General features: G+C 35.9%; 1 protein-coding gene across 2 annotated transcripts in view; it reads left to right on the plus strand.

Annotated features, from left to right (window-relative positions):
* The window catches only part of AGMO (alkylglycerol monooxygenase), a 190,435-nt gene that overhangs the window by 75,010 nt on the left and 102,702 nt on the right, over positions 1 to 12,723 (plus strand). For both annotated transcript variants that reach the window (XM_027723249.2, XM_039388648.1), the window contains exons 4-5: positions 3,889 to 3,992; positions 9,899 to 9,994. In XM_027723249.2, coding sequence (XP_027579050.1) covers positions 3,889 to 3,992; positions 9,899 to 9,994 — 200 coding nt within the window. The remainder of the gene's footprint in view (positions 1 to 3,888; positions 3,993 to 9,898; positions 9,995 to 12,723) is intronic.

Genomic DNA, 12,723 nt, shown 5'->3' on the forward strand with positions numbered 1-12,723 from the left:
CCACTATGATTGTGAAAGTGTGGGAAACATTACATTTTATTTATTAGTTAGGAGGAGGAGGGAAGGAAGAAAAAGGAGACTAACAACTAACAACTAACTAATCTACCTTCATTTAGGAAAACTCAGAAAAGAAAAGTGGGACTGCTCCAAAAAGCCTGGCTCAAGCTTCTTGATAGCCAGTGCTACAAGGCTACTGTTAAGTTCCCTCAAAGCCTCTGCTTCTTCAGACCACTTCCCTCAGCTTCTTATTTTCTTTCCTATAACAGCAGAATTCATATATTGAACTAATGCTAAAATGACAAATCTTCTTTTCCTTTTAGAATTAGTTTAAAGATACAAATCTCTCAACTGCTTGGAGCCCACTGATTTTACCAACTGCCAGTCTGACTCTGAGACAACTTCATAGAGAATGAAAAGGCTAGGATAAAAACTGAGGGCCTGTCCATCATCGAGAAATTTCTGTGTAGCACCAATTTTCTTTCCTTCCTCACCAAGCTACATGGCCTCATTTATTCTCTGTTGTGATTACATACTAATTCTTTTACAGTTTAAATTGGGTGATGGAAAAAAACACTACAATGGTAATAATAATAATGTATGAAACAACAATTAACTCCAGTAGCAAGATGCAAATAGTTCGTCAGGTCTCCATCTGTTAACAGGAATCTGGGGAAGACCACACAAGGAAAGGAGGTCCTCGCTGTGCTAGGTTATGATTTGTATAACTTTCCTCACAACTACATGTAAAGGAAATGCCACTTTTATCTTCAGTTATAGTTATTCATAACAGCAGAAGATGCAGAAGTTTTCCGAGACCATCTGGGTGTAGTACTCAGGAACTTAAAGCTGATCCTGTTGTGAGTAGGAGGTTGGACTAGAGACCTCCTGTGTTTCTCTCTAGCCCGAATTATCCTATGATTCTGTGATGTTCACTCTCCTGAATTAAAAATAGGAGGTTTCTGCATAACTGTATTGTGGTTATCTGTTTTTTAAATTGTATTTACCAATCAAGTTTGAATCATGAAACAACAAAAATTCGATTAAAGCATTGTCTTGGTGGCTTCTCTAATACCAGCACCTGATTTTTTTCTGTGGCCTCACAGTAGAATTTGACTGGAGAATTCTATAAAATTCAGTAATACTTCCTATTTTCTACATTGATTTTTTTTTTTTAAATCTGTGTTGGAATTGTCTGTATCTATCTTGATCTCCTTATTGGTCATTATGTAATAATACATATGAGAAAGTGCATGTGAGAGAGTCTTTTATGATTTCATCATCCTTCAAATAATTTTTATCATTTTCTTTCAAGTTATCATCATTAGGTATGAAAAAGTGAAACCACAGCTCTTCTACAGACATATAAAATTTCGTTTCTTTTGTGGGTAGTTGGTGAGCAGTCAGTGGTGTTCCCTGAAGAATGCTTGGTCTGTTTCTTGCATTTGAGAGATGTCTTCTAGGCATTATGATTGCAATATTTTTAATGTGCTAATGGTTACAGACTGAGTTTTGGGTTGATCTGTTTCACACTTTTTCATGATGTTATTCTTTTGCTTCAAATAAAAAGTTATTGATGATCAGTTTCTTCAGATAAATTTTTAATACAAAAATTATTTCCAATCATCAATTCTGCCTATTTTGAAAAGTAATTTAACGTAGTCTGTGCCATTGGTGTCATCAAGAATAGGATTAAGAAGCAAGATTTAATTCACTTAGCTGTAACAGAAGAAGTCAGAAATAGCTTTAGCAGTTAAATTACTTGTGGCAGAATTGTTTGTTTATGTCCCTAATATTCCTGTGGTATATTTTTGAATGATAGATCATTTAAGCTGACTTGCACATCTGAAAGGCTAACATTTTACCAATATTCAGTTACCTTATTCCATATAATTGTTAGTGTAAGAGGCAGTTTAACTGAAAAATGAATCCTAATAAAATGCCTTTTTAGTAATTCATTTTGAAAACCATTTGACCTTAACTACAATGAAAGTAGACTGTAAAAATCATCATAGATTCCCTTCCTTGAACTTCTCATAATGCTGAAAAATGACTGAGGGAAAGGAGAAAGATCCAGTTACTGTACCCTGTTTGAACAGCTGTACTTCATTGAGTGGAGGCTTGTGTTACACACAGTTTGTGATAGGAAGTAAATGCTTTTAAAACAACTAAGGAGACAGGTCTTTAACCTCCACCTTTTCAGATGCTTTGTTCACTCATTTAGCTTCTGTTGAAGTCTTGGCAAACATTTCAAATACAAATTATTATTGAATACTGAAGCTCACCTGAATAATTAATTTCCTAATGAACTTATTAGGCAGAGATGCACTGAGATGATGTTGGAGTTTTTTTTGGAGAGATATCATTAATTCTTGATATACTGAACACTTCTTCCTTCAGGAACAAATACATTTAAAGAAGAAAGAATTCTCAGATTCAGTGTTAAGTGTTTTGTGATAGTTGAAATTACAGATTTATTTCAGCAACTGTAAGTATTTTCAAGGACTTAGAGGACATTCAAAAATGTTTTCATGTAAATTACTAATTTCTCAAAATTAATTAGATTTAAAGTTCTCAGTTTCTAGCAGTGCACAAGACTTACCTCCTGTGACAAGACTATCTAGTCCCCTGAAATGATGAAGATACCTTGAGATTCATTAAGTGGACTTTTTGGCATGACTTTACATTGCAAGTGCATGTTAATTGCCAGACCTATACTATTTGATGTAAACTTGGCACCAGACAATTTCAGGACTTTTAAATACACATTATAAGATCATTCTGTGAGCGTGATTCTAGTGTCCTCCAAAGGCACTTCTCTAATGGCTCTGGTGAAACAAGTCAGTGGCAATGGGCGTGTCCAGCTGGCAGACAGCCAGTCCGCTTGTAATTTCTGTAATCAGGCTTTGTGTATACTTCATCCCTTGAAATACATGAGATCTTAAAGGTAGGTTTATGCTAAATAGGCACTATTTGGGCTGCATTGACTACACATCTCTTTCTCTTTTCCTATGATTAAGGTACACATCTGATGGCCATGAATATTTTTGTCCTAACGTCTGTCTGTCTTGCCACTTCAGACTGGCCAGATATCACTATACAGTGCAGAGGGGCCAACCAGATCTGCACTTAGATGAGAAAATGCCTTGAAATATAATCAGGATTTTCAAGTATTCTTCACTTCAGCACATTATAAATGTCATGCCTTCAGAAGACAGGGCTAACACTGGTTTTGCCCTTATTCTAGCAATCTTTTTTTTTAACTGTAACAATAGAACCACTTCTCTCCTTTGGCTGGGTCAAGGGTTCCCAGCACCATCTGCTTGTTTTTCCATCTGTCACTAGTGTTTTGTGGTCTGTGGTACAACTGGGTTGAAGATTCATGCATTCCAGAAAAATGTCAGCATAAAAGCTGACACCAGTTAATTTGTTTAAATTTGATGCAGAAGATTTTTAGAACATTTTGTGTCCCCTTCTAGTCTTGAAATATAACAAATGTGGTCATGAGAGCATCCTCAGTCCTTGTCTCTCTGAATCCCATAACACAGCTCCTATTGATTCGTGTTATCAGGACTCAGCTCAGGCTTTCTTGCTATTTAATTCTCATCTCACACATCCTTCTGCTCTGCCTGCAATGATTTTAGTTCCTGTCACAGCCTCGTCTTCCTCAGCATGAAATTCACGCTGACTTGTGTCCACTGACAGACAAGTAACCCAGCCTACCCAAACTCAGCTTTGAGTGTTAGGTTTTATTATCTGCTATAATATGGTAAAAAAGCAAAGTGTAAATTGGGGGCTTAGATGCTTTTAGCTTAAGAAAACAGGCCTTGGAAAACAAATGTTGCTTTTTTTCTCTAGTACAAACCTCATTAGAAATTATTTGTTTTGCAGAGGTTAATATAATATGGGCTGCGCACCAAGTACACCATAGTTCTGAAGATTACAACTTATTCACAGCCTTGAGACAATCTGTACTGCAGAAATACACCTCCTGGGTAAGTTGCAGAATATTTGTCAGACAGTATCAACAATATTTAGTAAAGGTGAAAGCATAGTGTTTATTTTCCTTCAAAGAAAAACATAATTTAAAGATGTTTGACAATCAAAGCACAGAAGGTGAAACTGAAGAATCTGAGAATCATAAGCTTTAAAATATATCCACTAATGTTTGTACAAAAAACTTGAAAACTTCTACAGTACTTAAGTTAAAGAAGGCTAATTATATAAACCTGCATTTATATTTTCATAACTTTATGAGTAGAATGGGGAATTTTTTTCATTCAGTTATTCGTGTATAAGTACAGGAAAAGAACAGAGTATAATGTAACTACTTGAGAATACGTCTGTATAACTGAAAGAATCAGGGAGAGAAATAATTGTTAGAAATTGATTTGGACATGCAAATGTATTTATTTGTCCCTGCTCATTCATGTCGTGTCAGTACTCTATTTAAGTATTTAAGGGCAGTATGTCACTACTACTACTACCTAGTGTTATTTCAGATATAACGTATTTGAAATGGTGAGCTGTGTACACATGCAATATAAACTGAGTATTCATTTACAGATTTAAAAATATGTATTTCCAAATGCATTCATAAATGTAACATAATATTTAGGGTTTAGTTCTGGGCCCAGGATAACTGCTGATTTCCTCAGCTGCGCTCTCATGTTCTCTTTCGACTCTGTTTTTTTTTTCAGATTGTATTTTGTCTGGTTGTTGTTTGTTATTTAAAAAGAATAACTTCAAAGTTTGAATTTTCAGAATTAGCGTTCAAAAGGAATATTGTGTATTTGCATATATAAATATATGCCTATAATTATATATTTACATGTATATACTCACCAATGAGGCATAATATGGGTGGTGAAGGAAACCCACAGTCTTTTGGCAATCTCTACATCCAGCATGTGAGCAAATGACTCAAAGTCAAGAATGTGTGCTCACACATGCAAATCCAGTATAACTCCTTTAACTTCAGTAAAGTTAGTCTGGATTTATGCGTACATAACTGAACATGGACTTAGCCTGTTTCGGTAACTGTTTTCAGTGTGTATCATTAAATTAGTTAAAAGTACTAGGTTACAAGAAAATGGCTAGTTCTTCTGAAAATCGTGAAGCAGTACTATTTTTTAGATTTGTTTCTTAAAGTCTTTTATATAAATCCTTGTTGTTTATTTATTTAGAAAATAATCATCTGATGTTAGTGAGAGTACCTAAAATTTAAATTACTGTAATGAACAAGAGTGGAAGGGATGCATCTTTGTGACAACTCTGCTTCCTCTTTAAATACTGCTATGTTAAAGATTTAACCTTTGGCCATTTACCATTTGGGACCATATGTGCAAATGCTTAACAAAAACAGTAATTCAAAAAAAGACAAAAGGCCTTGTGTACATATGGATGGGTGCATGAGCACTTTGTCTGCCTGCATGATTTTGAGGATGATAGCTCAGAAAGCATAAAATATTCAGGAAGACCAAGATGTCTGGCCACCTTGGATTCCAAAGACCGTCCTCAGGACCACACTGGTGGCACTTGGCAAATAATATATGTGCACTGAAAACTCATTTGCTTTGTGCCAAGGAAATAAGCCTAGGAATACATTGTACTTTTGTGTGCAGTGTTTTTTTCACCAAATATTTCGTATTAGCCAAAACATGTGGTTAGTGTAAATACTGTTTTTCCTCCTCCCAGAACTTTTGAGACATATACCAGTTTTCTTCCTGCAAAACCTTACTGTGCATGATCACAGTTCTTGCTAATTCTTACCGAACTGCTATTTTTGGATTGCCAGACTTGTCCAATACCGTGAATGGATCTGCCTTGAAGCTGAAACTCAGCAAAGCCTTTAGTTACTCTCTGAGGGTGATCTAGTTGTTGAATATGTATTGTACTATGTTGTTGAATGCAGTCTGACATTCAGTTTTGTGGAGGCTGTGAGAAAGTTGTGGTGGAGGGTGTGGGATTGTGGGACTGTTCTGCTGCCAGCTCTGTAGTGTTTTAAGTTAAACATTGTAAGATAAATAAATCAGCATATTAATCTATGTGGTTTGTGCTCAAACTGATAGAAAAGATGTGAAGTGAAAGAGAATTGCAAAATGTGCTTGACAATCAGTGGTGTGAGATGTACTCCTGAATTTGGAACCAAATGTGCAGTGCTTCATTTTGCATACACAGTGTTTGTTTTTCTCCAGTGGAGGGGCTATAGAGAAGCAAATCTACTGTGCAGATTAAAAGATTGTGTTGAAGCCCATTTTGTGGGAAAAAGACATAGAAAATATATATATTAGTTTTTAAGAAGAAAGTAGCAAGCTAATGCAAGATAATGCTATATAAATGAATATATAAACAATGAAACAGCCAAAGTGCAGTTGTGAAAGGAGAGATTTGCACGTGCACCTTGAAAACTCTGATTTAACGCTTTAAGTACCAGTTCTCAACTTTCCTCCAAGGGTAAGATTTAATTGCAAATATTAGATCCATAATAATTTGATAGCTTTAGACTATACATTTAGATAAAGAGTTGAATAATGCCTTGGTATAAAAGCAGGGGAAACATCTATATATAAATCTGGAAAGGGAAGAGGTAACGCAGTTCTTTTCAGCAGTCAGAAGTTCACTTGTCTACTGAGGAGTCTGTCAGGACTGCAAAGGATATGGTTTTTTTTTATCCTTGCCTTTAACTCCTGCAGATTCCTCACACAAGTTCATGCCCACACAAACTAGTTCTTGGCAGCGGTCCTGCAGGCCCCCCCCACCCTGCAGACCCTCCGTGTCTGCATCAGCAGGTGGCCCCAGAGACCCAGCGTGGAAGTGGAGGGGCTTGGCGCAGGAAGCTCAGCGATCCTGCTAAACCTCAGGAGTTTCAATTCTTTCCCTTTCTGTAGTGGAAGCATTTATAAGCTTTTACTTACAAATAAAAGGGAGAAAGGTAGAGATGCCCCCACCGGAGAGTGTGCAGTGGACATTCACTCTTCCAAAGGGGCAATGCCTTTGGCATGGAGGCAGAGCTGCAGTGCGACAGCTCCATATGAAAAATTCCTCTCCACTCTCACTGGGTGCCTTTCCCGTCAACTATTGTGGCACTTTCTCAATGTCTGCTGCTAAATCCGCAACTTGGAAAAGATCTATGAGTGTAATAAACGTTTTTCTGCAGTTTTGACCCAAGATTCCATCTTGGAGCCAGGAAAGCTTTTCCTCTACAGATTAGTGAAAGTTGGTATATTCTCATGAAATGTTTTGATTTGGTGAATTGGCATTTCCAGGGAAAAACTATTTAATGATTTCTTTTTTTCTGACATTGATCTTGTTTCAGTGGAACCACAAATAGTAGAAATGAATCTTTGTATGGTTTTCATTCCTCCCTAAGGGTTGCACTTCTGTAAATGATCTTTGTAATCCGTTCTGTGAAAAATAAAGCTTACATTGCAAAGAAATGTGAGGCAGTTAGGAAAGCATACTCTTTGTCAGTCTCAAATTTACCTGTAGATTTACATAAAATTTCCTTCATCTCATGACTTAGCAGGGAAATTCTAGTGAAAAGCAGGTTAGAAAATAAATATGAAGATGATCCTACCTTCTCCTCTGAATCATCTGCAAATACCACCAAATTGCCTCTGATATTTTTAGGGGAAAAGTGCATAGTTTTTTAACCCTGCTTTCAATCCTGCAACCACTTCCATGAATAATCTGAAAAACATTTGGGGTTTTTTTGTATGTGTGTGTGTTTTTTTTTTCCTTTTTTAATCAATGTCCTCTCCATTCCTTTAAAAAAAAAATCCTGCTGTTATCATGCCATTACACTGGTACAATCAATAATAGGAGAAAACTGAAGTAGCTTTACAAAAATGTGGCTGTGTGTCCTGCTGTGTTGTCTTCCATGTAAGATAACCTTTGAGAAAAAATATGCCAACCCTCTGATTGTTGTGGGACAAATATCTCTCAGTGTTTTGGGGTTTTTTGTATCTTTTAGCAATTAATTACTGAGGTGGTCCAGGTTAGAGGAAGGAGGAAGAAGGAACTCAGAAAAGAGATTGACTTCATATCAGTGTTTAGAGCATTTCTTTTGAAGTATTGGGAAGCTTGCACTACATTTCTGTTTAAGAGCATGGAGATTTGTGGATTTTAAAGTAACTCTTCTGTTTAGTTCTCTTCTGCGCAAGCCAGTCTGATCTGTGTTTTTTAATTCTTATATACGTCTTATGCTGACCTCTACTCCAGAATTTCATGCCTAAATGCCCCCCCCCATGGCATTTACCAGCTCCCACCCTAGATAAGAGTTGCTGTGGGTTTTTTTGTGAGTTTGCTTAGGCTGAGCGATTCTTATGGATTGAATGCCCAAATTTCATTTTCCAAGTATAGTTTGCTTCCTTTTTTGTTTTATAAATGCTAGGCAAACAAATCAGCCTTTGAGGATCAGAGTGATTAAAACAAAATAACTGTTTACTTCATTTCTCCTAAGTTCCAGAAGCTCAGTATTCTTCTATTACCTTTTAATTCCTTTAAGTCTTGGAAAACAACTTCCAAGAAATCCAGCCAGAAACACCCCATGTGTCATTTGTGGGGCAGCTGTGATCCATGAAGTCTTTGAGTGTAGTTTTTGAAATCACAGCTGTCCCAACCCTGCCAGATGATCCTGCAAAGTCTATAGGGTTTTGTCGTAATGCTTCAGCCCTCGTCTGGTGTTGAAGCCAGCAGACTAAGCTGAGATTTGAGGGCCTTAGTCCTTGGTTCATCACAGTGAGATATGACTGTGGTGACTTCCTTGAGAGCATCAGTTACATCACAGGGATGGGGTGAAGTTGTTTCAGAGCCTCAGTGGGACATCTACCTATTGAGTAGACCTTTTGACTAAAACTGAGAGAATATTGTCTTTAAATGCTATGTCCAGACCTACACTAAAGGAATTCCTGGTTCAGGAGGCCTGTCATGGCTATCAGTCTGCTTTTGCTGATGTTTAAAGTTTTGATTTTAGTGAAAAGGGCAATAGGAATTTGGAAACAGATTTTGCTAATTTTTCCATGTTTCACATGGATCTCTTGTCTGCTGCAAAGATTTTCCCTGAGTGCTAAAGAGATTTAAAGTTTTAAAGATACTTCTGCTACTGTTTGGTTTAGGAAAAATCTCTGTTTTAGAGAAGAATTAAATTTTAATTGCAGGTGATACAATACAATGTCAGGTACAAGGGAAAAGAAAAATATACGCCTTTTTCTGAAGGAAGCAGATTGACTTTTAATGTATGGGGGTCTCGGAAGTTTTATTGTATTGCTCAGCCAGTTAAACAATTAATTGTGGAATTCCTGTGACTTACTCTGTATGTAAGATACCAGAGTGTTTCCTAAGTAAGAAGTTTTCTGATACATTTTTCATGCTAGCATGTTTTAGGACTCAGACTTTAATGGAGATGCCATAGGAAAGTTAGGGTGAGAATTTATAATTAACTTGGAAAGCCAAGTAAGTGGCCTTACCCTTATGGTGTTCATGTAGGGAGTTTGGATGCTAAAACTATGGTGTTATAAATTCACACCTTGCTTACTCTATGATAATTCTCCCCTTAAAGTAAACTGTTCATGTCAAGGATATGATTCTGTCTGTTCCATGTAATACACAGAATAAACATCTAATATCAGGATTTATGAGTTCTTGTCTTGATTTTTCTACTTGCTCAGTATGACTTTTGGGAAACCACTTTTGGATCAATTTATGTCTCATTTGCTGTAGCACATCTAGTAGTAGTATAATGATCAGTATCTATGTATGCTGTGTAATTTCTATTAAGGACCTGTTAGAAGAAGCAAGTATATCGTGCAGTGCTTTGTGCTCCTGAGGTAGTACTTCATTATGTTATCATGAGTTTAGAATTATATATCTAATATATGATTTTTTTCTCGTTTTTCAGATGTTCAACTTGCCCATGGCTCTTTTCATTCCCCCTTCGGTGTTTGCTGTTCATTTACAGTTTAATCTACTTTACCAGTTTTGGATACACACAGAGGTAAACCAGGTTTTTAAGCCATACCTAAACAGTTAGCCTGGAGCAGTGTCCTGGAAATCCACTAGCAGCTGATTTATTGTGTAAGAAAAATCTTTGTCTGATTTCTTTAAGGAGAAACATCTGTTCATTTTTATTTCTTTTTCTGAATATATATTGCTAAGTTTATAAGAAGCAATGAGGCCAGTTGGTCCCAATTAGATTTAAAAGTAACTGTGAGGAATCAAAACTTTTTGCTATTTTAATAGTATATTTTCCTATCTTGCAGCTTATTAAACATTTTTGGCAGATACTGAAACTGATTTCAATTTCTAAGATAAATATTTTAGGGAAAAATATCCAAATACCAGTGCTTCTTAAAGATCATTTAGAGCTGCAACTAAAGTCAGATATTGTTTCTTTCTTAGCACTAGTAATTCTCAGATGAAAAATGCTCTTTGATTATTTGATGGCTATTTGTTTATGACTCTACCACTTTATTTGTGTTTTGTGAGTGTGTAGACCATATCTAGTTTAAGCACATATACAGTTAATAACCCACTGTAATTAATAGGTAGTTCCCAGACTTCTCAGGTAGTTCAACAGCCTTTGCCTTCTTCCTTGCATTACAGTAGAGGTGTTTAAAGGTATTCCATGTTATAGGTCAGTAGCGTATTTCTCAGTAGCCCCGAGTGGGCTACGGGCTAATTATTTTTACAACACTTACTTCTTTGATTATTCTGCCCATACAGAGCCTTTTCCCCCTCTAGTTTCATGATGTAATTTGTAGGACAGTTCTTTGGGAAAGTAATTTTATTTTCTTTATTTGCTATTTTAGGTGATTGTATTGTTTAAATTGCAGTTTTTTCTTTTATACTTTCTGTCTGTTACCTTAAAAAAAAGGATTAACCAAAAAATAAAAAAGATAGTTTTAGTGAACCAATAGCAAACTTTGGTTGATGACATTTCACTTCTGTTGGACACATTTCTAAAATCATTAACATGTCTGATGCTCTGCAATACCAATTGAATAGGGCAGGCTTACGATAAAATTTCACAATCACCAGAACTGGCATAAACTCAAGCAATATACAGTTAAGCTTTTTAAAATGTTTTGAACAAATTCAAGCACTTTTTGAAACTACTAGTACGAATCACATGGTAGTAAAGTTTCTTTGCTCATACTTTAGGTTTCACAAATTACTTTAGTGTGTTTTACCACTGAGAAAAAATGTAATATGCCTCATCTATGTATTTGCTGTTTGAAGCCATCTCTTCCTTGGCTATGAGGTTTCTAACATTCTGCTGCACAACAGTAACTCAATGACTCTCAGCACTGGTGCCACAGTGGACGTCTAAAGTTTCTAAAGTGAATTTCAGATGCTTATAAATTGCCTACATCCCTCTAAAGCGCTAAATCCTTCATAGGGCTTAAAAGGAATTTCCATAGCATATGTGCAATGTGCCAAGTTTAGACACTAGTCTAAACAAGAATGAATTTCAGTCTCAATGAAAAGATAAGCACTCCTTACTATTAAATTATTGTGCCAGTAGAAAAACAATGGATCTTTTGTACTGATCCAGTTGATCCACTCATAGGACTTTGCTTAATGTTGATATTGTTGATTTTTTAGCACAGCTGAAATGAGTTGAAATATGTTGAAGTCATGCTGTAAGGTCAAATATGATGTCAAAATAGAAATAGGGTTACACCATGTATTAGCAGATTTCCTGCTCTCAAGGGCAAGGGATTGACAGAAAAGAATAAGGAAAAGAAGGGAAATGGTAGCAGCCATGCAGGTTTATGTTACCCAATATTTTTGGTGAAATTAATATGATGCTTCATCTTTATTTTGGATTTTCTTTGCAAAAACTATTCAAATTTAACTGTTTATAGCTGTGTCATCTCTAGTTTTTTTCTTGCAGTCCTTTTGTGAATTTTAATGGTTCTAATTATTTTACACAGATTATGTTAATAAGAAAATTCTTTCTGCAAGTCTCAGTTTCCATCTGTTTCCAAACATATGAGGTTTTTTTGGGGCTGCAGACCTGGGGTTCTATGAAAAACAGTATCCTGTCTCAGTAACTGCTACTAGCTCTTGCTCTGAGAGCAGATATTCATCATCCCCCAGCAGCTCTGGTGTCCTCTGGGAGCCCATGGTGGGTGCTGTTACAGGATGATGGTACATATCACTAGGGGCTAAGGGACATAGGCTTTGTTATGTCCATTCTGCTGTGCAAGATATAACAGTTTGCTTCTAAAATGAAGGAGCAATTGGTAAGAAATATTGAGTTTTTCCTCAGATTTCTATTGTTTTTTCATCAGTATAGATGTTTCCTTAGATATAATTTGGCCCACATTAACTAGTCAAATATGTTTGGAAATTGTCACTTTACAACTTTTGATTGTACATCTTTCTCCTTGAGGAAAATAAAATCTATTAAGATACAGGGAAAAAATGTCTTTTTTTTTTCTTTAATAGGTGATTTTTTTTTATTTTTTGCTTAGAATTGAAAAGTTTAAGAAAGGACATTCACAATTTAGTGTTTATAGAAAAAACACCCATATGATATTTAACTAATGGGAAAGATTGAAAGTATGTGAAAGTTTCTAAGGGAAGATGTTTTGTTTTGGGAGTCATTTACATTGAATTCAGTAATTACAAAAGAATGATCATACTGTGCTGAAATTTTCTGTGCCATGTTTCAGCCTAGAGCAAAAGTTTAAAGCCAAATATGATCTCTGATATTTT

This window comes from Pipra filicauda, unplaced genomic scaffold (genome assembly GCF_003945595.2).
Source record: "Pipra filicauda isolate LSUMZ 115617 unplaced genomic scaffold, ASM394559v2 scaffold66_size7647185_pilon, whole genome shotgun sequence".
Lineage (NCBI taxonomy): Eukaryota > Metazoa > Chordata > Aves > Passeriformes > Pipridae > Pipra > Pipra filicauda.